This window comes from Vidua chalybeata, chromosome 3 (genome assembly GCF_026979565.1).
Source record: "Vidua chalybeata isolate OUT-0048 chromosome 3, bVidCha1 merged haplotype, whole genome shotgun sequence".
NCBI classification, from domain to species: domain Eukaryota; kingdom Metazoa; phylum Chordata; class Aves; order Passeriformes; family Viduidae; genus Vidua; species Vidua chalybeata.
The window spans coordinates 35065031-35091070 of record NC_071532.1 but is presented as its reverse complement, the minus strand read 5'-3'; the positions used below and the strand labels follow the sequence as shown (position 1 = coordinate 35091070).

At 41.9% G+C, this 26040-nt stretch overlaps 1 protein-coding gene across 5 annotated transcripts in view; it reads left to right on the top strand.

Annotated features, from left to right (window-relative positions):
* PLCB1 (phospholipase C beta 1) overlaps positions 1-26040 on the top strand; it is a 354862-nt gene that overhangs the window by 311852 nt on the left and 16970 nt on the right. Inside the window, exon 32 of one of the 5 annotated variants that reach the window (XM_053937777.1) lies at positions 22020-22084. The exons of the other annotated variants lie outside the window; for them this stretch is intronic. Within the exon in view, the coding sequence (XP_053793752.1) occupies positions 22020-22058 (39 nt within the window). The 3' untranslated portion in view covers positions 22059-22084. The remainder of the gene's footprint in view (positions 1-22019; positions 22085-26040) is intronic. 5 annotated transcript variants of the gene reach the window in all.

The window sequence follows — 26040 nt, the reverse complement described above, 5'->3', positions numbered from 1 at the left end:
TTCCTGAGCAAGTATTTGGATAAGATGATCTCTGCTATCCCATACTCTGTGCAACACACTCTTGTTGTAGTATGTGAACCACAAATTTCTCTTATTTAACAAGAGTTCTCCAGTCTCCCTCTCAGCAGAGACAGGATTCCACCGTATTTCTCAGCTGGCCCTCTCAGTCCTATTTGCAGCTTTTGCTGCTCTTCCTGTCACTCACACTCAAGTCCTTCATCCTCAAACCAGAATTTTCCTGACTCCTGTGCAGCCCTAGTTCATTAGTTACCCCGAGGGAGGCTCCTGAGACACCAGCTCTCAGGAGAGCCTCCCCAGCATCCTGTCAGCTTCCCATCCAGCTCAGGAGGAAAGGCAGCGATGTCCGGCAGCACCTACAAGGATCTGTTTCTCACTCATTTCAAATAAGGGTTTTTAGAAATGTTTTCAACACTCAGCAGCTTCTGGTTCAGATATGCAAGTGGATACAGAATTTTGGGGTTTGGTCTCCTGACCTGTTAATTGGTGAAGAAACAGCATTTCTAACCTATCTTTTAAGTGCCTCTTTTAGCTGCCTCTTAGCCAACTTTTAACCCACAACTGAATCATGTCTCCCCTCTTTCTTTTTTACCCTGGGTGTTGCACTTCCATCTTTGATGCAGAATACAATGTTGGAATTCACACCAAAATGTTGCCCTTGACCTCCCTGTGACTCCTTAATTCCACTGAAATTGCTTACTTGTTGCTGGGTTTCAGTTTCTGTTTTCCATCCACAAAAACTTAGGATTCATTTCCCTGGGAGTGACATTGAGGGATTATTTCTGTGGAGTTCACTTCAGTTATGGCATTGATCCTTGGCAATTCATTGCACATTGCAGTATTAATGTTTGGGATCAGCTGGTGGCCTGAATAGAAAGCAGCCCTTTCTGGGGCTCACCACTGAGACAGAAGGTGGTGGTTCCCTCTGTCCTTTACCTGCTCTGCAGACATTTCTTTTGCAGTGCATTTTCCTGAAGGATTTTCTGTCCCTGGCTTCCTTGGGACACTCACTCAGACAGCGGACGGCCCCAGCGAAGCTGCTGTGCCTCGTTCCCAGAGCTCAGAGCAGCCTGAGCCTTCCCTGGATCTCAGCCCATCAGAGGAAGTAGTTTCCCCTCTGAGCTGCCAGCAGTCAGGCTTTCCCAGTTTCCACTTCTTCCTCGTACTTCCCCAATTTGTACTTTTTCACTGCCAAGCTCTCTTGGCAGCTCGAGGTGAAGTGCTGTTGAAACACTCTCAGTTGTTACAGGCCCATGGAGTGGTTCGGTTTTGCCTCTGTCAACAATTTCACAGCAGAAAAGTTTCAATCATTTTCGGGGTGTTCTTGACCCCTGCAGCTGGTGCTTCCTGCCATGCAGGGACATCAGAACAGGCCACAGGGATTTCTCTAATAACAGCCAGGGAGGTGCCACAGCACAAGCAATGTGAATGGTGAAAAGCTGCTGGAACAAGGAGAGCAGATAAACTGCTCATAAATGGCAACAAGCTCTCCTGGTTTTTCTATTTTTACCTAGACTATTTGATGGGGGGTTGTTAATTTTTTATTATTATTAATATTTGGAGATGGAAGTTTTCATTATTATAAATCACTGATTAAGTCCAATAACTTTCAAGCTTGTATCTATCTTTTTAATATACTGAACTTTCATATTTGTTGGTTTTGGCTACTGTGCTTTAAAAACATGCAACACATCAAATCAGTCTTTTAGAATAATTGGGTATTTGGGCTTATTCAGGTTGAAAATTTGATTTCTAACACCATTAACTAAAGAATATGGTGCGTAGTTCACCATGTAGATCATTTTGTGGTCAGAAGTGCTTTGTTTTCCTAATGAATCCATCATAGCAATGAGACCTGTAGAGTTCCTAAACAGAGAAAGGTAAAATTCTAAACTCAGTCACCATTTCTGAAGTACTTCAGTGAGTTATGCCCTTTTGCAAATGTTACCCATAATGACATCCAGATTCTCCATCTGGTGTTATCCCATATAGCTTTCTGGATGTTGAATATTTACCCTTTTTATAATTTCAAATTCATCTGGTGTCATAAACAGTAGAAAACTGTGGGCTGTAATCATCCCATTCTACACTTCTGGAAGGTTTTATTTCATTTTAGTTAGTGGCTGAAATCATGCCATTCTCTTTTTCTTTTTTTTTTTCTTTTTTTTCTTTTTCTTTTTTTTTTTTTTTAATTTTATTTTTGGTGGCATTCTTGGGACACTGATAGACATCATCAGAGTCTTTGAAGAAAATTGCTGTTACTTAACGTGGTTTTCTGTGCCAGGTATTCCTCTAGCTCCCTTTCTTGAAAAAAAATCTGTTGCAACATCAGAAACAGACTGAGTTTTGCTATAAAGATAATATTTCTCTGCCTTGTGGGGTTTTTGAGTCTCAGTCTCACAATTGCATGGAAGTGTAGAGTGTTCTGCAGCTCATTTGTTAAAGTTTAATGCTGCTGCTAACTGGCAGTGCAAGAGTATTTTCATCCTGGGAATATTTCACCCTTTTCACCTTTTCCTGTGTTGGTGTGGATTTGTGCAAATGTGATGAGTACCAGCTGAAGAACTGGTCAAGTGGGATGCTCTAATTGCATTTCCTCAGACTTTGCATTTCCACCACTTTTATCTTTCTACATTGCTGTGCTGTTTCATTCACTTGAATTAAATGATGAGTCCTAAAGTGAATTTTTATTAATTAAAAGGGCCATAAAATAATGGATCTGAAGAATAGCAGGAATGGGAGTAAAGTTCATCTGCTCTGAATTTAGACACCCACAAGAAACCTGGGCAGGTCTCAAGTCCTCCAAGGGAAGGAAATGCTAGGAAGCACTTCAAATAAGCCATTTTTTGTGCCTCCTCTGCAAGAAGACCAACACAGAACTCACAGAGATTCCCGTAGGACCTATGGCACATATTTTGATTAAAAATTAGACTGAGTGTGAGGGGTTTAAATGGTGTCAGCAGAACTGGCCTGAACCCCTCTAATGAAAGAGCCAGGCATTACGTTTCTGAATTAAAGGATGAATCAAGATTAACTCTTCTTACAGGTGTGAAGCTTTCTTGTGGTGCATGTGAAAACAAATACTGGATACCCTCCAAATTGCTGCACCTAATTTTTGTCTGTGAAATGGATCTCTATAGGAAAATAATTCTTGTGGTTTAGATTAGCTGCCAAAGAAGACTCTTAAATGGCCCTTTACAACAAAAAAGTGAATTATCTTGGCTATTTTTGTATCACTAAATGAATATAGTACCACTAGATTGCAGTACATTCAAGTTTTTCAATAAACCCCACTAAGTCTTGTACAAGGACTCTTTGGAGTCTGAACCTGCCCCCGGAGTGTGAATGAGGCCCAGTGTGTGTCCTCAGGGAATTTCCTATCTTTTAACACGGGTGGACAGGAAGCACAGCTCTTTGTTCAAACAGGGTTTTAATCCTGTCCAAGGAACAAAGGAAGAGAAAAAAAAATGCATTAGTTTAATTAATTAAAAAAAATTACATTCGTTCTATTAGAAAATATTCTTCAGCTCCCAGGAAAAAGGAAACATTGAGAATAGGAGGAAGGGAGTAGAGTAGGCATCAGAGAATGAGGATATGGGCAGTTTGTAGGTGGTGTTGAGGAGAGGAGTTCTTGGAGAGATGCAGGAGGGAGATGGAAATTGGGAGGCAAATTTTGATGTTCCATTGCCTGGCAATATGAAGCAGTGCCAAGATGCAGGTACAGGCTGTTCCAAGGTAGCTTCAATTACCCCAAACTGGTGAATCTAGAGTTTAAATGAGATTTATGAGTTGTATTGTGTGTCTTCAAATCAGAAGGAATAATCCTTTTACTGTTGCATTCATTACAGATAGACATATATCTTTATATACATATTTAATAACAAAAAACAAGGAAAATTGTTAAAGTTAAGACTAAATGTTCTCCATTTGCATTTCATCAATTCAGGAATTTTAGCTTTTGGAGAAACTAAAATTTTAAAAGAGAAATTCAGACTGTAATTGTGGTGTTAAGTTAAAGCCAACCCTCTTGTAAAGACTGAGAATTGACATTCCAGTAACCACTCATCTGCAGAGACAAGAAATGAATTTTACCTTGCAAGTGCTCAGATTAAATTATTTTATTTTATAAGAATTACTGTGAGAATTTGCACAAAAGACTCTTGCATGTATTGAGGTCGTTCCTCACAGACAGAGGTTTGTACTACAGAAATGTTTTATTTGTTCTCATCTGAGCTTTGCTGATGGCCATTTCTGTTGCATTCCTTTAGCATGGAGCAGCTCCGTGTTTTGATCAGTCAGTTATCCCTACTAAGATTTTAAATCTATTAAAATTTGAAGAGTAAGATAGGGAGAGGTCAGTTGTATTGTCAAGAAGAAAGACAGGTTGTATTTCATCTGTGATTTTGCCCGTGAAAACGAGCTAAAGCTAGGTATAAATTCAACTTTTGCTTTTTAATGCTGTATGAGCAAAATTAAGTTTCTGATGCTCATTGTCTGCTTCACCTATAAACTGTTTGAAGGAGCTTTTACTCCCCAAAAAAGAAAAGAAACTCAGGAAAGTGTCAACTGCCTTTACTGCTAATCCATGGAAAAATGGGCAGCATTGCTTTATCAGCAAAGCAAAAAGCAAGGCTAGGATGTGGAAGTGTAAAACGGCACATGGAAACCTGATCCTCAGAGGTCAGAGCTGCAGTTTGCAAGCAGCACTGCAGGTGCATCCGTGGCAAGAGCTGTGCTGCAGCCTGGCTGGTACATTTGACAGCTCTGGCAGTGCCCTGGTGTGCACCCGGCTCTGCAAAGATCCCGATCAAGGCTGTTCTCCTTGGCTTGTGAAGAGAAACATTCCCTGCTTCCCTGAGCAGGCTGAGCCATCACCCCAGCTCCCAGCTGATGGGAAATGACAAGGTGTGAGAGGGCAGGGAAGTGTTTTGTGATTAGGGGTGGAACCTGCCTGGCACCGGTGCGTGCAGGGACACGGTCACAGTGCTGTCAGTCCCCTGGGAACAGCAGAGGGACAAAGCCAGAGGAATCTTAAAGCAGTGCTTATGACTTGAAAAAATCACATGGTAGACAGGTCATGTCTTTTATTACAGAGAGAGGAAAAATCTCCTCCTGTTGATCTTCCCCACTTGCCTTTATCCTGGGAGCATGTGCCTGTGGTTTTAAGGATTTTTTGCAGACTCACTAAACTCTGCTTTCTCCAGGCACATGCTCCCAGACACTGGGTTTGATTGTGTCCTTGTTCTCAGTCATTTCCAAATTGGAACTCTTTGAAATTCCTGCTACTTGGCTGTGGGACTTTGGGCATGCTTTTTTTTCCCTTTTGGCTTACTCTTCATTACAGCCCTAAAAGCACACCCAAACTTGTGGTCAAGGGAGCAGTTCTGAGCAGAGCTGGCATCAGGCATGACAGCTCTGGAGGAGTTGTCACTGGAGTCAGGGATCTGGGAAGAGCTGTTTGTCTTCAGGATGATTAACAGGGTGGTGCCATGGACTGCGTGGCCAAGCAAACGTTTTGTATACCATAAATTTGTTTTGCCCCTATGACTTAATTTAGCCATTCCATGGGGCACTTTAAAATAAAGAATTCCCCATTGTGCCATTTTGGAAACAGAGATTCTCTTGGCCTTTGCTCAGTGTTATACCAAGGCATCACTTTTAAGGACATATATTGTAGCTATTGCCTAGAAAAAGCAGTTCAGCCATAATAGGTTGCTTGTGTACACTTTCAGCAAATCTTTAAATGTTTATACTTTCTAATTTATGGTGTGTGCTCCCTTCCTTAAATAAAGAGCTATCCTGAATATTATCCATCTAACTCTTCCAAAAACACAAACCAGCACACTAACCGAAACAAAACTCTTCAACTGTATTGCTGTTCTTAGTTTACCCCAGTTCCATACTATTTAAGAGATTTTTTTTTTCCACAAAATCCCTTTTTGTGATTGTTCAGTGCAGGATAAGCAGTTGCAGACTCCTGTTGGAAGGATCTAAAGAGCAAGCAAGGATGAGTTTTACTAAATTTCTCTCTTTCCTTTGGAAGACAGACTTGCCCCCAAAAGGAACTTTTTCTTCAAAGTATTGTTAACATAACAGTAGCAACCTGTGTTTTCTATGAAAGATTGAAAGATGATTAATTTTTAAGTTGAACCAAAGAGGGAAAAAAAAACACCCAAAATGGTAGATTTGACAGCAGAAGGATCAGGGGATGTAACTTCTTATGAAGCATCTGTTTACTTTGTTCTCGTTTAAGGAGACGCTCTTCACTTAAGTTTGTTTTTTGTGGCATCTTGCTTATAAACTGCAGAACAAACAGTTTCCCAGAACAGCACAGTGTCACAGACGCCTTGGCCCCTTTCCATACAACAGCAAATGAAGCAGACACTTTGCCCCCTGCACAGACTTTCAAGTCCAAAAGCAATCAGACCCAGCAGAGGAGGGGGTGTTCTCTGCTGAGCAGCCCAGGAGTGCCTCTTTGATTCACTCAGGGCTGGGTTCTGTTTGTGAGGCCACTGCTCAGTCCCCATGGGCTCAAGGCACTGGGAGTTTTAATGCAGTAAAATGTTATGTGTCCCAGCAATAGCACTGTTCCTGCATGAAGGTCAGGTTGTCTCTGCTGCTTTGGGCAGGCTCTGTCTCTGCAAAGCTGGGGGAGCTTCACTGTGGGGTGAGGGCAAAAGGGACCTGAAATGTGTAACAGGGTCGCTGGCCAAACTGGGCTCTGGACTGGTGCCTGCAAGTGAAGATGGTCTGTACAAAAAGGGAGATGTGGAACAGGAGCTGTGGAATCAGGTCCTCCGGATGGACACAGTGACAGTTTCCACTTGTGCCATGAGGATCAGCTTTTCCCAGAGTCTGAGGCCGATGTACTGCTCAGGACAAAGCTACTTGACACAGTACTCTTAATATTATATTAAACTTTACACAAATACTTAATGCAAGTTATTGTTCTATGGATAGTAAAAGCTCCAATTTATGCATAAAGGCTTGGCTTATAATCTATGTTTGAGCTTCCTTTGATCTAAAAGGAAGATATTTCTCTGATTTTTCTTTTTAAAAAGTGGTGCTTGTTATTTTTTCCAGAACTGTTGTGCTTTCCTCAGTAATGACATAAACTCTGTTTTTTGCTACTTCCTTTGGATTATTTTCTCTCTCCAAACTGAATTTATGGCAAAGAAACAGAACTTCAGGACATACTGCTTTCCCATGTAGATCTTTTCTATAAGGCATAAAAGAGATACAAACTCATGAGCTTCTTTTTTCTGTTTGATTGTTTTGATTATAAAATATTTCTGTTGTCTCTTCCATCCACAACTAGAATATCCTTCCTAGTCATCTTCCCAGTCCTGGGAACTTCTTGCTGAAGATAACGCCACATGTGGCCCACAGATAATGTAATGATATATCCTGATTGTAGCCCTGCAAATCTTTATTCAGTAATAAAATATTTGGTTTGCTGATAAATTTTTATTTTAGGCAACATCCTGCCAGTTATTTTCACTTACTCTGCCACCTATAATCACCTCATTAGCAGTGTCTACACTATGATACAACTGCTTCTCCCTGTGTTTGTCCTTCCCTTCTCATTTTCCCCAAATAAGCAGTATTAATATGTGATGGGATGGTTTCCAACCAGGATCTGTCACCTCGTCCTCAGTGTAAAATATAATGTCAGACTTGTTTCTCTGCAGGCTTTTTGGGTTCTGTGTTCTCATGGCCTGAAGCATTCTGTTTTAATTTAGGAGAGTTACTGAGTTGTGTGTGCCCACATTCACACACCACTGAACTCTCTGGTGGTGAGCTTTTACTAGAGGAGCTGCTGAACACTTGAGACTTTTAGCAGTTCCACTTCATTTATTGGTGCCAAGCCCTTGAAAAATCTGTCAAAAGCTGAGGAGATTCAAAATGGGATTGGAGACCACTTCAGAAATTGAATGTTTTCAGCACTGAAGTTTCTTTGAGACTTTGACAGGTACTAAAGCTTTATTAAAACTTGAACTGCAGGACCTAGGCCAGTGCTTGAGAGATCAGGACCAGGAAGGTGTGCTCGAAGGTGGGAATTGTTTTATCTGTCTGCTCTAGAACTCTTTTTCCTTTGGACAGCCCCTGGTACCAGCCAAGGGCAGAGGCAGAGCACAGGTCTGAGCCAGCCTGGCAGTCATGGCACTGCTAAAGCCCTGAGCAATTTGGGGAATCTGGCCTACAGTGATGACCAGATGTCACTTCCATTATTCTCACATACCTTCACACTGGAGTTCATTATTGCAGAAATTCTCTGGTCCTGCTGATCCTGTAAGTAGATCTGTGACTTTGAGCAGGGGCAGAGAGTTTCCCCATGAGCTTCCATGGATTTGATTGGGAACCCTACATGAGTTTTGTCTATATCGTGTCTCTATTCTCCTTCTCTGAGCAGACACGTGACTGTTGTCACTATTTCTTTATGTGGTGCCAGCAGGAGGGTGCCTGGCTCTTCATTAGCTGTCCATATGTATACCAATAAGTTGTAATTACTTCTGAGAATGCCTTTAGGAAGCAAGGAAGTGACACTTACACATTCACAGGCCCTGTTTCCAAAGGAAGTGGGAGGCATCATGCGACTGCTCTGCTGGAGCAGATATGGCTGGGATGCAAAATGTACCTGCCACATGTGGGCCAGCTCTGAAAGAAAATTACAATTTTAATCAAAGTCTCTGTACATTTCCCAAGTAGGCAGCAGATTGTTGGGGGTGTAAGTAGGTCACACGTTGTGTTGAGCGATTGTGCTTTGTCCTTTGCCATCTGGCATCATGAATCAACGTCAGCTGGATGCAAACAGAGCTCGGCAAAGGTGACCTTGGCAGCAGGAGTCCCTGGGCAGGGACTGCAGGACGCTCACCTGCAGTCACAGCAATCCTCGCAGGGAAAACCCAAAAGGAAGAGGGATGCAGGTCTGGGAGCCCTTATGGCCAGCACTGCCACTTTGGGAGTCAGCTGTTTGTCAGTGCAGCCCATGGAGTTTAATTGCTTTCATCTCACTGTGGATACTCACATCTCAGTGAATGGCCAAGGATCCACTGGAGCTCAGAGCAGGTGTAAATGAAATGGAGGATGCCAAAAAAACCCTGGTCATTATGGCCAGTTGTTTCTAGAAAGAGAGATTCCAGGTATTTATTACCCTAGGATATGTTTTTGAGGAAACCTAGCTATTGAAGCAGTCTGCTTTTAAAGGTCTCTGAAGCTTAACCTAGCAAATAGAATAGGTATAGATAGAAGGTATAGATACAAATAGAAGGCATTTGTAGCTCAGTTGAAAAGACACTGTGACGACAAATTTAGCTGTGAGTTTTAAATGTGTGGGTCTGAAAAAAAAAATCAATAGACAATTCCAAAAAGGAAAATTATGTGTGATAAAACTTCCTTGTGGTGCTTCCAACTCAAACCAGTACAGTGGTTTTTGTGTATTGAAGGCTTTACTGTATCTAACTTGCATTTTGCTGCCTTACTTTAGGTGTCAATGTTTGAAATCTTTGGCTTAAGCATCCTTCAGAGTGAATTATCCACATGACACAATTAGAATCCAGTTCTGATGGTTCCCAGTCCTGTTTTGAAACCACTAATCCCAGAAAGGAGTTTTGTGGTCTACTCAAGTTTTCCTAGTTGACTGCATTAACAATGAAGTCAGAGTTTCCCCTGTATGGAAAACAAGAAAGGGGAAAGGCAGATTTTTGGATTCCCAGGTTCCTTGCTGTCTGCAAAATGGATTTAACACACACCAAACCTACAGCAGACAGGTTCCCTCGTACCTCATGCTGAACAGAAGCAGCGTTTTTCCTCTGACACAAGGAAGTGCTGTGGAGCATGGAAGCCATCAGGTTTGCTCAGCTGCCTTCCCAGGCTGTGACTCATGTGGTTAAAAACACCACTACAAAATCAGAATACAGTGCTGCTGTCTGCACACAAGCACACTTATTTAAAACGTGTGTGCACTAATTGTCTTCAAAATCCAGAGCAAATTGGTTTCTCTAGTTACAGCTAGGCCCTACTGGAGTTTACAGCTTCTTTTGTCGTTATTTTTATTATTATTAGCATTATTATTTCTGAAAGCATTTTATGGGAACATAGAAATTACTCTTTTTGCACAGCAAATACATCAAAGCACATTTATCTGTTTCTCCAGTACTAAAGCAGGGAAAGTGCTCCTTAAAAGTGTGTGTGGAGCTGTTCTAAGATGGTCAGGATGTGAGCAGGAGGTAGCCAGGTGTTTATATCTGCCAAATATATGGGAAATATATTGCCACGTATTCTCAATATATGAGAAAAAATGGTATTTTTAGTACAAACTGCTAAGACGTACATTATCTAAATTAGTGTGTCTCAGAGAAAGTTTGCCATAACTCATGGCATATGTCCACGATATATGGAGCACGTAGAACATCTAATTTTGCTTTAAGCTTATTTTATTTTATTTTACATAACTATTATAAATTGATCTGTGACTCCAGGCTGCCTTGGGTATATCTAGATTTGTGATCAGTGCACAGTGTAAGTTATTTTTAGATGTGAAATGCTCTTGCATCCACAAAGAGTGTGGTTATTCACTGCCATTAATGCACTGGGGAAATAAGTAATTTCAGGGCTTTAAAGTGGTTTGCAACCATCTTCTTTGGCTTTATTGGATTTAAATATTTTCCCAGTTCTCGTGAACCATTCAGTGGGGTGAGTCTGTTTCTAATTGATCACCCAGTCAGACATGACAATGAGATCTTCAGGTTCCAATTCCTGTGTCTGGTTGAAGTTCAAGGACAGAATTTGGAAGCCTTACACAAACTTCATTAAGGGGACTCAAGACAAAATCGTGGTCCCTGCTGAAATTGTGAATTCTTTCTGAAGTTCTCAGTCTGAATGGCACAGGCTGGAATTGATGCAGCAGCAGGCATTTCCTAGGATGTTATTGGATTCTTGCAGAAACCCATGGAGTTGGATCATGGTGGGGACTCTTGGTGCAGCTTCATATTCAGAGCAGAGCTCAAAACTCACTAAAGCCCATAGCTGAAGTGCAGACTTCCATGTGAGCACTGTCTAACAGGAGCCAAGGGGAGCAGAATTCCCTAATAATGTTACAGACTTAGGGAACAAGTGTCATTGTTTCAAAACCAGGCAGGAAATGAGCAGAGGTTCAGAATGCCAGACAAGGTCTGTAACACCTGGAGAGGGAAGATGGGGAGCATTTCTCATACTACTTGTTGAGGTGTATTCTCAGTCATTCCCCAGAATCTATTCATTCTGGGGGGTTTACATAACGCCATTTACAAACCAATTCAGTCTAACTTTTAATTAGGTAAGTTAATTGGAAAATGTCCTTAGAAATTAGGTTTCTCCCTTGACATGCTGTAAATAAATAAGTTATGTTGGAAAACAAGATGAAGATAAACAAAGGGCTGTTTCAAGCCAGCAGAAAAAAGGAGCAGCTTATTTCTCCGAACAACAAAACTACATTTTATCATCTAAATAACAATGCATTAATATTTATCATTATTAATTTGATTGCATTCTTTGAATAAGGAATGCAGATAGAATAAGTATTATTGCAAATATTTGCTTGCCTTCATATCACTTCCCATGATTTCTGCATGTTGTCAGTGGTTTGGGCTGCTGAGCAGCTTGGAAGTGACCCCAGCTGGGGCAGCTCCCCAGAGCCTGGGGGAAGTTGTCACTAAACAGCTTCAGACTTCCAGCCCTTCTCCAGCAGGGCTCCGGTTTGCCCTAGGGGGAGGGAACTGCACCTGTCACTTCATAATTCCCTTTTTGACAGTATCAGCACTGCTGGTTTTATCACCTTGCCAGGCAGGTTGAACTGCTGGAATGAATGAGACTGAAGGGAACCAAAATGTTGCTTTTTGGTCAGAAGTGAGCAGCAATCTGTGGGCTCTGGTTCTGTGATCCTCAGAGAACTGTGTCCCAAGGGAGCTGGTCCAACACTCACCTCAGCTTTCTGCCCTTCCCTCCCCTGCAGTGAGATAAGTAACGCAAACTTTCTTCCTTATTTGTGGTCCTGCCTGATAATGTAAGTTCCACTTGGCAGCAGATTACATCCATGCACTTAATTAATTTAAGCTACAGCAGCTAACAAGCAGATGCAGAATCTGCTCAGCCATGCCTGCAAGAATGGAATCATCCTGGGGAGAGGAGGGTTGCTAAGGATGCTGCCTGCTTTAGCTACACCGCTTTAAGTCATCCATGAATTTGAACTGAAGTCCTCCATCTGTAAAAAATCTGGGCCCTGAGTCAATTTGAAATAGAAGAGCGTTTCAGCCTCCTTATATTTTTCCAGGTATTGGTAGGACTCCATCTCTTCAAGAAATGATAATGTTCATGAATTTGCAGGAGCTTAGTGCAGGAACAGAGACCCTAAAACCCTTGGCTGGTTCTGCAGGGGCCTCTCACAAACAGACAGTCCTTGCCCAGTTGTTTCTTAAACACAGTTTCCAACCAAAAGAATTATAGAAGTATTCAAGCAGGAATTAGGCACTTGTACAAAGAAAGACAACTTGAAGTACTTCTCACTTATTAAAAGTAGTGAATATATATTCAACACAATTATTTCATTAATTATACACCTATTCTATTTTTTGCCATGCTGTTACTATTACCAAGCACTGTTAAAAAAAAAATCTACCTCAGAAATTAATAAAAGACTGACTGGGAAAGCTGTTTGAATAAGTGTTTTTGGAGTGTTAAAGAAAATGCTAGTAACAAAGTCAGGCACCAATAATTGCTTTTGAATGTTATCTCTAGACCAGATCTTCCAGAATGACCTTTGGCATCTTACAAAAAACTGAAAAACAAAGGATAACAGTAACAAAAATTAGTGCTATTTTTCATAGCTGTTTAATGGTTGGAGTTCTAAACTGTCCACATGTGCACTGCTCAGGCAACTAACTTATCTGGAGGTGTGAAATTAAACTGTAAAGGAGGTGTATCTCTGTCTCACTGTGGATTTGGTGCCAATAAAGAAGCATTTGTTGGCACCTGGCTAGCCAAAGCTCTGGAGGTCTGCAGGGTTCCTTCCTAGAGAGCTTTTACCTTTCCTTGTCACTTTTGCCATGGTGTCCTAAACTTAGAGTTCAGGGTGGAAATTCAGTCCAGGCTGCTGTGATTGATTAAATCATCCAAGATGAGCCCGAGCAGGTTTTAGGCTTTTGATGTGGGAATGAGGCAAAGATTTTTGGAGGAAAAAAAAAAGAAGGGTTGATTTATTAATAGGCACTTTCCTGCTGTAAGTGCATCTTCTGTCAGTTTATGTGGATTAGGGAGATGGGGATGGCACAGCCCTTCTCTGTACCCTCTGGAAGTTTGGTATCATCACAGTGGAGCCCAGGAGGTGCTGCTTTCCTGGGAACTCAGCAGTTCAGGCAGTTTCAAGTCTCAGGGTTGTGAATGCTCTGGGCAATGCACTGAAAGAATTGGGTGGGATCATCCTTAATTCAGGACCACTCCAATATTTCCATTTGTCATGGTCGTTGCCAAGCTTGTGTGCTTTCCTGGCTGAACTGTATTCCAGAAGAGAAAGAATTGACCTGTTTATGCCCAGCACAATCTGTTGAAAACATTTTTGTATGGACCTGACAAGAGAAGTGTGGGTGGATAAGGTTAAGCCCAGATGGCACTGCAGATATCCCCTTGGCACACAGCTGGAGTATTATTCTCTCCAAGGCCGGAAAGGGCTGCAGTTGAGGCAGAAAGGCTCAGCTGTAATGTGCCATGGGAGACTCCAGTCTGTGTGCTCTTGGTACCTCAGGCTGGGGAGAAAAGCACAGCTGAGCCATTCTGCACTCCATAACCTTGAGAAGACAAATCTCTGTGCTTGCCTCCTGGTTTCCCTCCACACCTGACCTCCCTCTGCCTGATTTGTCATGCCTGAGAGTAGCTGCTCTTATAAACCTTGGAATGAGGTGGTAAATCTAGATCTAACGCCCCAGCTGAGTCAATAGCACACTGGGTTGGAGCTAATTTTTCAGGCTTATATGCTGTTTAGAACAGGAAATCCGTGATTTTAATTAGCAATAAATAGGAAATAGTCTGCTGAGAATTGATCTTAAACAGGTACTGCTGTACTAAATTAGTTCAAAATAAGCAGGATTTTCCATTCAGCAAATTTATGTTAAGACATCTTGAGTTTATTAGCAGCAGCTCTATTATCTGGCTGAGGCTAACTTTGGTTTCAGAAAGGAATGAAGCTGAAAATCTGTTCTTAGACACAAACAAATGAGCTTATCATAAAGTACAGAGCATCAGGACAGAGGGGATTTCCCCCATGTAGTCATTTGAAGAACTAATTGTCATATGTATTCTGTCTTAGCTAGTAAATGGAACTAATAACGATTCGTAAAAAAAATCAACATTTTTTGTTTGTTAATTCACAGTCAGTTAATGTTTAATGAAGATGGCATTTTCATGATGTGTTTGTGAAGAAGATCCTTTCATCTGACACTTCATTAGGGAAAGAATTTGGATTTTGAATGTTCCTAGGAAATAAATCTCCTTTTACTGCAGAGAAGACTGTGCAATCTGCTCTATTTAATACAGAGACGGCCCTAAAATTGCCTAAGCTATCATGCTTGTCTGTAAGACAAGACCATGCTGTTACTTTCAACTGCTAATAGTATTAAAATCTGAACCTGTAACTTGTATTTCATGCAGTCTTGCAGATGGGAGAGTTGAGACCTTGGCAGTTAAATGAGTTGAGTAAAGTTGCAAAGGAAATCAGTTTGTGGGATAAGTAAACTATTTCATTTGTACAAGGTGCTGAATCAGTGGGATGTCCATTCTCAGCCTGGTGCTTATCTCAGTTTCTCAGGCAGTTGTACATAATCCTTCCAGAGATGTTACTGGAATCTCTTTGTGTAGGTACTGGTGTGATTTAGAACAACATTTTGGGATAGGATGAGCATTTTCTTTAATTTGCAGTCTTCCCATTTTGAGTATCATTTCCAGAAAGGCAATTTCTGAGACAAGGGGCTTCTGGAGAGGGTCCAGTGGAGGCCACAAAGATGATAAGGGGTCTGTTTTGAGGAGAGACTGGGTGTGTTTAGTCTGGAGAAAAGAGGACTGAGAGGGGATAATGTGAATCCCCATAAATATCTCAAAGAGGTGCCAAGGAAGGTGCCAGAATCTTTTCAGCAGTGCCAGTGACAGGATGAGGAGCAATGGCCATGAACTGAAACACAGGAGGTTCCACCTTAACATGAGGAAGAAGTTCTTTACATTGATGGTGGCAGAGCACTGGAACAGCTGCCCCGTGGGGCCATGGAGTCTCCCTCTCTGGAGACATCCCAAACCCTCCTGCTCACGTTCCTGTGTCACCTGCCCCAGGTGCCCCTGCCTGGGCAGGGTGTTGGACTGCATGATCTCCTGAGGTCCCTTCTAACGCCAACCATCCTGTGATTGTGTCTCACCATCAAGATCAGAGCACCCGGCCCTTTAGCTGCCCTGAGTTAATTTCCTTTCACAGTCTGTATTCCCACTGTACACCTGAAAGCACTGAAAGGCAGTGGAGCATTGCCTGAACTGGGGCAATGGATGCTTTCACTGGAAAGCTTCCAGGCTTTCCTCCCTGGCACCTGTTTGCTCTGAGGACAGAGGAGAGGGGGAGCCATGGCAGGACACGGCTGCAGGCTCTGTCCTTGCAGAAATAACTGGGTTAGCTCATGCTTAGCTCAGCCATCAGGCAGGCAGCTCCAGCTTTGGGTACTGGGTTCTTTATTTTAAATTGATGCACTGTGTGGACAGAAGGCTGGGTTTAAGGTGGGGCTAAGCTGATTTCTCTTTATTTTATCGTTCACCTCAGAGGACAGAGGTCCTCCCTGGTCCTTGATATGTTTTTGTACATAAACATATATAAATGTCTTTCAACACTCAAAGTTTAAAGGCTGAGGGAGAATGCAGCACTGCTTACCCTGAAATATTGAGAGCCTTCATCTGTACCAAAGGCATATTGGAATGTGTGCTCTAGGCATTCCGATGCTGGCCAAGGGGAGAGGTGTCCTCAGTAATGCAGAATCCTGCAGGAAGTCTGAGACAGCTGAGTGCTGTCCTGTGATGAAGCAGCTTTGGGGAACACTGAGGGTTTCCTGCACAGCAGCCTTGGCCCTCAGGCCTTACAGTAACCAGGCCATTACAGGACAACAGAAAGATTTCATTATAAGGGAGCAGTCAGCAGTTCCTAAAGCTCTCGGTGGCTGTGTCACCACAGTCAGGGAGAGAACTCTTGACTTCACTTGTTTTAGTGCTTACTGAATTATAACATTTTTTTTTTTCTGCCTAGTGAAAATACAAAATGCTTCTATGGTGCCTTTCTTTCTTCAGCCTGCTCCCAGTGGTAATCTAAGTCCCTTTGATTCCTTCATTCCCCTTAGTTGACCACATTGGAATGCCTGCTTTCAAAACTGCCCTAAAATAATCCCTTGCCAACCTGCTGTACTGGATAAGCTGTAGAAATATTGGCTCCCCTCACATTCTTTCAATTTTTAAAGTGATTTTTACTCCTTTGTGATGAGTAGCTGATTCACAGGGGTTGCTGAGCTAGGGCAACGTGCCAAATGCATGCATGGGATGGGGAGCGAACTTTTGTTGTGCTCTGACTGGTATCAATAGCAAAATTCAGACTGACTTCAGTGGAGTAAACCTGTGTCCTAAATGAGTAAACCTTTGAGACTTCCAATTCATGTCCTGCAATGAGATATTCACAAAAATCTGGTGGCCTCATAACCACAGGGCATTAACTCTTCCTGCTGGACTAGAGGAACATGAACTCTGGGTAGGAGTCCCAGATGGGACTTTCTCTGTCTAACAGAAATTGTATTAATGGAAATACATTTCCGAGAAATAAAGTCCATTCTCTTGATATCTGTCTAGCTTACAAGCTAGAAAATGTTATGACACAAATGGTAAAGGTGATAAATGTTTTGTACAGACAGAATTTCAGTGATGCTCTGCTTGGACCTTGTATTGAGGTTTGGGAGTTTTGTTTTGGGCTGAAAGATGCATATTCTGACTTAATCTTCTGGCATTTATAGACCTGCTGTATAATTGCAGTGGATTTTTTTTTTTTTAAGGTTATATCTAAAGTAGTCAATATGAAGCAGGAAGGGGAATGTTCTTTGCCCAGGATGAGAAACAGGAGTGCATCTGAAGACTGTTCCTGCTGCAGCTGGGTTCTGTGTGTGTAACTGAAGTGTGGAATTGCACAGGGGTGGGTTCCACATATGCTGCTGTTAAACCAGACATTTTCACTGACATGCAGTAGAAGTAATGTGAAAATTTTTTTTAAATTGTTTCACTGAGTGAGATCAAAGCCAGGACCAAGCTCTTCCTCCTGCATTTCTTCCTCTGCCTACTACACAATCAGTCTTGGATCAATTGATAGGCAAACCTAGATCTGTGCTGTCTCTGTGACAGAGATGTGAAGGATCTTTTCTGGTCCAGGGAGGATGAGAATATAACTGGGCTTCACAGCTTGCAAAACATGAATACAAGTTGCTGTCTTAAATGTTTTATGCTGTTTCTGTGTTGCCATGAGGTAGATTTTGTCCTAAGTGTCTGTTTGTGCCAACCTGCTGTGGATGACACCCATGGGAAAGCACATCCCCTGCCCCTGGCTTTTCTGTTTTCTTGGTTTGGCAATTCATCTTCTATTAGTAGAAAAAGAGCCTAAAGCACATCTGACACATTATATTGAAGATGAACTCCACACACACAACGCAGCTGGAAACAAAGTTTGAAAAGGAGTCATGGGTTAGGAATTTAGGCCAGGGCTGCTTCTATAAAGAGCAAGAAAGTTTTTCTTGGTCCATTGGAGAGAATGTGCTGTTTTCCAGGGGACTTGGGCTTTCCTCCAGCTTAGTGGTCAGTGAGCACTGCTTGCTTTCTTTCAGCTGGTCAGAGTTTCAGAAGAGGTGCCCCCAGAGAGGAAGTGTCCTTTAGTCAGCTGGACTCTTGCTGAGAGCAGCAGAGTGCAGAAAAAGGAGAAGGCACTAGGCAGGAATGTTTCATTTCTAAAAATCTTAGGTCACTTTGATTGTACCATTGCTTAAAATGTTTCCATTTCCCCTCAAACTGCTCTTACAAATCTTCCCTGCTCTCTTCAGCGTAGTGGCTTTGTGCTGCTGTGGTCTCAGAAAATCCTGCAAGTATCTGCCAAAGGCAGGGCCAGCAGCAGCACATGTGAGTCTATGAACAGCTGAGAGGTGTGGGAATTATTGAGGGAACTAAACTGTGTGCTGTGAGGCAGCTCTTGTGGACAAGCACTGTTTCCTTTTTCTTCTCCCTGAGACACTTTTCTTCATTGTGGTTGTAAAAGGTTCATTAATGGATAATTGTGAAGAACAGTCCCATTAACAAGAGCTGACTGGAGGTGTTAGGTCAGCACAATTTATTGTGGGGCCTGACAAGATTCTATGTGCCAGCAAGAAGAGAAATCCTGACTCATTATGGCAGTAGTTCTTTACAGTAATGGCACAATAACTGAGAACACAACTCAGCTTTTCAGGACAGCTTAGAAACCAGAAATATAAAGTGCAGCTTTTTTTGCTGGCCCTTTGCACAGGTGAGGACACATCCAGGACTGTCAGATAAACCAGATTATATTCAGCTTCAATATTTTAAAAGCTTAAACATTTACTGGATTGATTTCTGGACTTTCTGGTGTCTCCAGAAAGCTTCTGGGAAAGCAGCATTAGGTAGGCAGTGATTATGAATAGCGGATAGTGTTTTAACACTTCCTCTTGTCATCAGTGTTCCTCTACAGTCTGGTTTCTATGTGTGTCTTCCTTAAAATGTTGTCTCAGCACTAACAAAAGCAACAGATATATGGATGCTTTATGATTTGGGAAAGTATATGTATTTTCTGTGTTTTATTACCTCTGTGTTAGAGATTTCACCAAGAACTGCTTAATGCAGTGTCTGTACAAACACAAAGATTCAGCTCATGCCGCAATCAAGAAGTTACTCTGGCATTTTCAAAACCAGGCAATTTTGCAACTACAGTCATGACCATCAGAATAGAAAAGAGTTTGAAAAATTCAGTGTTTGTTTTAATCCCTGTGTTTCTCTCTGACTTTCTCTTTCTTACACTGCAAAGTCATGCCTGGAGCTCCCAAACTAGCTGTGGTAAATATCTGATCAATGTCTGCTGCACTGCCGTCTCTTGGATCAGTGGTGCAAGTGCACAGACTATACTGTTAAAAGCTCAGTAAAAATAGAGGTTTTGAGTGGTGCATACCCTATTCACAGCTAAATGGTTATATTTGGTAACCCTGTGATTTCCTCTGCCTGTGGAATTCATGCTACCCAGATATCTCTTATATTTGTTACTTTCCATGGACTGTGTTTTGATAAATAATCAAGGGGAAAATTCCTCAGTTTGCTTAAGTAGAGGGGGGGTTTGTTACCATTTTTGAATGTTGATTTTTGTTGAAATGTTTACTTTTTCCTGATGTTTATCCTGCAGGTAGGTAAAGTCTGGATATTGGCAAATGTGTGCCTCCTTTGCACACTCAAATGCTGGTGTGTGAGCACAACACACAAAGTAAACAGACCTTATCCCAAAGCAAAATGTGCTCTTTAACAGGGTGGCTGGCTAAAAACGGTGCCAAAAGAATGGAAAAGTATTCATGTTGCACAAACTAAGAAATTTAGCAAGAGGATGCTTAGCAGTGTTTTACAAGACTTTTAAGGTTTTAAGGGAATTTTTAATCAAATCTTAACCTGCTTTCAGTTGCTACAAACCTCACTGAAGTAACTAGGCCAACATCCCCAGCAACAAAATGTTTTTGTGCTGCAAACTTACATGTAATTTAGTAAAAATTGCCAATTTTCTGTGAGTTGCTTTATCTGATTTGTCTGTCAGTGGGAGCACAGAACCAGTGAAGTACATAGATCAAAGGGGCAGAAAAATGAAGTGCATCAGGAGGAGTGATAAGGAACTGTGCAAAACAAAGTAGCTTTCTTATTTCACTTTACATTTCACCTTCTTTACTGCTACAAACTGTCACCTTCTGCTTCCTCAGCTAATATTTTAGGTTCATTTTGCATGTCAAGATGGTGCAAGCTGCCGCAGCCAGTGGCAGCCATTTCCTGAGCATCCTATGCCCCACATGTATCTCCTAACACCCTTTGTGTCAGTGTTAATGCCATAGCTTTACAGCCCACTGCTGCCACGGTGAGAAAGACTGCAAGGAGAAAATAAAACAGAATTCATTTCATTCATTTGCTGCGAATCAGCATAAGAAGGTGGCATAAGTTCTCTCACACAGCATTTCAATCAAATCCAGCCAGTTGTTAGCTAATGGTATTTTCTGCCTGCATTGTGACTCAGTTAGAAGGGATTTATGAATCTGCATGGAAGTAAAATGAGGACACAGTGCTCAGACATATTGTTCTGCTTCTTCACCCATTACCAAGGAAGTGACTCAATAATTGTATTCAGTTTAAGAAAATGCTTTGAGAGGAAATGTTTTGTAACAAATATTAAAAGTACTACCTCAGTTTCTAAGCTATTTCATCTTTACATTTTAAATGAGAAGCTTTATTTTGTGTTATTGCTTGTTTGTATTTCTTTTTAAAAGTTTCCATCTTCAGTTTCATTTATAACAAACCTGACACCTAAGACAAAGCGCAGGTTACCTCAGTGAGCTTATATGCAACTGTTCCATGGCTGGCTGTCACCTGCATGTCACCTGTGTGTGACAGGGGATGCCACTGCAGCTCTGGCTCCTGGACAATGCAGATACAAAACTGTCCAGAGTACATGATAAAGTATATGATGTGGGAAGTGTCAAGATTTTGGTGGCACCAACCCTGTCATGACAGAGCTGTGATTTAACTTCTTCAAACAGAACCAAGTTCAGTGATAGATTCATGTAATCGCTACCATATGGAGCAGTAAATCACTTATTGCTGAAATAATGCTGATTTTAGAGTACGACAAGACAGTTACCACAAAAATTTAACTTGACAGAGAAGGGAACATGCTGCAGCCACTTGAAAATGGCAGGGCAGTGCTGTTTAAGGACTGCACTTAGCAATAACCAAAAAGTCACCAATTTTTTTCACTTCCTGCCTATAATTTCATAGCCATCTTCTAGTAAGTGCAAGAACTAAGGAACAAACTTGTGTCTTTTTGGTTGCTGCTGGATTACCTTCAGGACTTCTCTGCTCCAGACCTTGGATCTCTCCAAGAGAGAGAGTTTGAGTTCAGGGTGCTCAGAGTGGTGTGGGATGCAGTGAGTCTGCTCCAAGCAGCTTGGAGCACACCAGAGGCTTCGGGACAATCTGACAATCCTGGAGCACACCAGGGGCTTTAGGACAATCTGACAGTCCTGCTGCTCCTTGAGCTGCCAAACCCGAGGTTCAGCTCCAGAGACACACAGCAGCTCGAGATGAAGGTAAGGGAGCAGTGGTAACAGCTCCATGAGCAGTGTGTCTCACACATTTCCTGCAAGACTGACTCCAGGTCCTGCTGGAGCAGGACCACTCCTGTAAGCACCTGGGGATGTCCTTGGGGTTTTCCATGCAAAGTGCCCTGAGTTCATGGCATTAGGCATGATCACAGTCTAAGGCCAGGGGTATCTCTTCCAGCACATACTTCAGGCGCATGGCTGATGATCATTTTTCCCTTCAGACACACTTCCTTCCCTCTCCCAGAGAAAAAGTGATTCTTCTTGCAACCTGCGTAAGCTGCAACTTCAACTAAAGCTGGATCTCCCTCATAACAGAGTTGGAACATTGTCCTCTTATAGCATGGAGTGACAGGTTGTGATAAATAGACTGTTTTTCTGACTAATGTGTACCTAGTCAAATATTAATGAGCCGGCACACAGAAGCATGAAGTAAACTTTTGTTTTTCATTAAGTGCATAGATTAAAGAGATGTTGCTTTACTGTAATGCACAGAATTATGTCATTTCAGCTTAGAGTAATTGTTAATCATCTCAAATTGAAATGATCCTTGGTTTTGTTTTAAAGAGCATAGAAGAACAAGAAGTAGAGGAAAAACAGAAGTAGAAATGGAATATGAGACTATAGTGAAAGTGAGTGAAAAATTCCCCTTTTTATCCAGTAATGCTGATGTTGTTTCCATTTTACGTGTCAAAAACAAGTCAGGATCATCCACAATTAATTGCCTGGTGGTTTTTCTGAAATCTTTGAGCAATTCCAGCCCTGATTATTACCTGCTAGCTGCATAACATGAGCTGCCACTGACCATTACATCCCTTCGAGGCCACGCAAGCGATTTGTGCTTTCTTCGGGTCATACCCCACCCCATCGTCTCCCTGCTGTTTTATTTATTGCTGCTTCTGCCCCACCTCAGTGCAGCCATCAGGGGCTCCGTGTAACAGCATGATTGTCCCAGCTTTCTTGCCACAGCCCTTTGGGTCATGGGAATATCCTCTGTTCTCTGCTCACAGTAGCTGCAGTACTGTCAGATCAGAACACCAGGCACTGTGCATTTTCTCTCTGAAGAGGTAAAGGAGATTGATTGATTAATGTGGGGGTAGGAACTGAGAGCATTTGAATGTAGAAGTGGGAGGTGGGGAAAGGTGTTGAAGTAGGAATTCTGGGTACCTCTGAAGATTAAGCTCACCAAGTAGATAAATTAAGGATTTGTCTTCTGGGACACCAGAGTATGGGATAAAGATGGGATTAACCAGGGCATCACAGCAGAAGGAAGAATTGGGGTACAAAGAGAAAGAACTGATGAATGGGGATCAGTAAAACAGGATTAGTGAAGCTTAAAGGGGAAGACTAAAAGGTAAGAGGGTGAATTTTTCAGGGAGAAGGAAGAGAACAGACGACAATTGAGGAAGGGCAGGCAAAGCCTGGAAGGAAGATGAACATAGATTAAAGTAAGGGAGTTTTCTTCATTGCTTTATGGAAGGGCTAATGATGACAAGATGGGGATGGAATGAAGTATATTTCAGGTGTGTTCATCAGGAGACATGATTATATATAAGCAAACTTCCTGCATCCCCCTGCAAATACAGCCTGCCAGGAGGGCTAGGCTTTCACTTCAAGGGGGTAGCAATCAGCCACAACTTTGTCACTAAATCAGGGAATCCCACTTGCTTTGTATCTATTTCACTCCTACTGCTTTCTCTTGGCTTGCTTTGATATGCTTTGCTTGTTTGGGGAGAGAACTGCCATGGTTCTCAGTGAGGGCTGTATTTATTCTCTCAGCCTGTCTGGGGGTGTTGGGTTTTTAAATACTGATCACATCCTTCCCTATGGACATGCACTGGCAAGGAAGAGGGAGTCAGCTCTGGGAGTTTGATCTGTGCCTTGCACAACACAGATTGAGTCCTGTGCTTTGCAGAAAGGCAAGTGCTAAGTTTGATTTATGAAGTGACTGTAAATTTGATTTATCGGGCTTTTCTTTCTGTGAATCACCTGCCTCTGCTCACACAGACCCCAACATATTCCTCATGTGTCGATTCACATCATTACAGTTTATTTAAAGGTGTTTACTGTTGCATAATAAGTGAACATTTTTCTCAAATGCTTGTTAAAGATAACATAATTGAAAGTATTGTTTAGTTCTCTTATTGTGGCAGGGTTAGAGATTAAAACTGTGAGGTGGGGCCTTGATTTCATGAGTGCTGTTTTCTTCTTGGATACAGGCAAGGGAACTAAATGTGTATTTCCTGAGCACAGTGGTTGTGACAAAAGAAAGCAGAGCCCATAATGAATATGTTGGCACCTCCACAGTATTCAAAGGAGTGACTTACTGAAGATAGCAAGATTAAACTGGCAATTGCTCTCTAGGGGACTGGGATTTCTTTGTTGTTTGTGTTTAAGTGACAGGAGAATATTGATTTCTGTTCCTGAGGGATGTGCTGTCTTCCTTTCCTGAAAAGCAGGAGGATGGGAATAAAGATGAGCTGCCTTGAAACAGCTCACTGAACATTTGAAAAAAACAGAAGAACTTGTTTTAACTCTGTTCTTGTCATACATCACTTACATTTTAAATAATATGAGGCCAACCTCATATCACCTGCCTGGGTCAAGTTAGGATATCTTGGGAGGATGCTGGGAACCCAGGTAAATCCAATTGCTCCTGCACACTTAAAAGGAAATCAGACCCCAGAGAAAAACCTCCTCTAGTGAAAGTAACTCCTAATTACACCACTGGAGTTACTCTTTCCTTCATCCTGCTCTCAGGACTTCAACCTCACAGACTGTGTAAAGGATCAGGAGAAGTTGTGCATGGTGGAAGTGTCATTCAGTGCACTCTACCTGTACATGAAAAGTGGTAAACAAAGCAGATTGGCACCGAGTACGCAGGGAGCTCCAAAATGGGGTGAAGGAATCCATCACACCAAAGCAAACATGAGAATGATGTGATGTAAAGAAACATTTTTTTCACCCCTTTCTGTTCTAAGCTCTCACTGTTACATACACCAGACAAGGCATTTGGGATGCTGTGAAGTACCAGGATAAGGGAGGGAAGGCAGAAGAAGGGAGTAAATTTTTCCTGCAGTCCAGAAAGGAATATCTCAGCTCCTGCTCTGGTGGAGTAAACCACTGGCTTTGGGCTGAACAAAACTGATCACCTTAGAGAATATTTCCGTGCAAGAGAGGCCCAGAATCCTTCTAAGCCATGCTAATAGCTATGTAGAAATCTAGAGAAATTACCTAAATTACAGCTTCATTCAGGAAATGTTTGAATCCTCTAGTGCTTGAATGTTAGACAGCTACAGGAAGAACTCCCAGTTCACAATCCTGTTTGTCAGCAGTAGATAAAATTTTGCAACAGAAAGAAAACAATGTAGACTTTACAAGCCTGGTCTGAACCTGCAGCCTTTTTTTTTTTTTTTTTTTTTTTTTTTAATTCTATGCTTTTGCACTAGGATTTTTTTGCTTTTAGGATGTCTAAAAAGTGGGACCTAAAAGCTACTGCTCCACTTTTCTCGTTCTTTAAGCTGTGTTTCAAATGGACGCTTAAGTGCATGAGGGAGTTTTTCAGTGAGGCTTCAGCCATATGCAAGTGTTGTCTAGGTTCAAGCTGTCCTTTTTCCTGAACCTGGAATTTTGTAAGTCTTTTGATAGCTGCTGCACATATGCAGAATTCTGCACCGTGCAACTTCAGCCTCCAGTTTCAGCTACTGCATGGCCTGTGGGGATGATACTGCTCTGTGCTGCCTCTTCTCCTGACAGCTTTATTTTCACTAAGGAGGTGTTCATGCCTGAATAAAACATATGGTGTGGAGCTTATAGGGCAAATTATTTCACAGTCTGCTGATATGGAAGGTTATAATTTCTAGAAACAGCTTACAGTCACTCATGTGTGGTCCTCCTTGAGATAATTCCTATTAATGAATGTAGAAGTGCCTGTTGGGATCAGGTTTATTCTGCAAGGGTGTTATATAGATTGGTGAGATCTCAGTGTAGTATTTCTGCTCTCAAAATGCTCCTCTCTGCTGAAAATTTTGCCACTTCAGTTTCCAGAGCAGAGGTCGAGTTTCAGAAATTGGTGTTCCTGGTTGGGATTGACTTGCAGCAGTTAAATGCTTCCCTGTTATTTCAGTAATCCAATTCATACCATGCAGCTTGGATGCTGCTGGAGGTGGAAGAGAGCAACCTGTAATGCCAAGGAGCATGGGAACTGTGAGAGCTCCTGGGAATGATCCCTCACTGTCAGTCTGTCTGTCGGGGGTTCATTGTAATGCTGAGCAGGGGCTCGTGCTTTCCATGCCATAAAGGAATCAATTCTGCAGTGACTTCTCCCCAGTTCCATGGCAGTGTTCACACCTCCTCTTGGCCTGGAGTACCCTTCATTCCCATTTGTATTCAGACAGGCACTACTGCAGCTCCCACTTGAAAATACTAATTGGTTGAAAATGAATTCCAATTTTTAAATTATTGCTTAGCTTTTTTACTTTCAAAGTGATCTCTTTTTCTAAGACTGGAGTTAATTTAATTTCTTCTAATATCAGCTGCCATGTAATGGTTGCAGATTTTATATATATATATATATATATATGTAAGC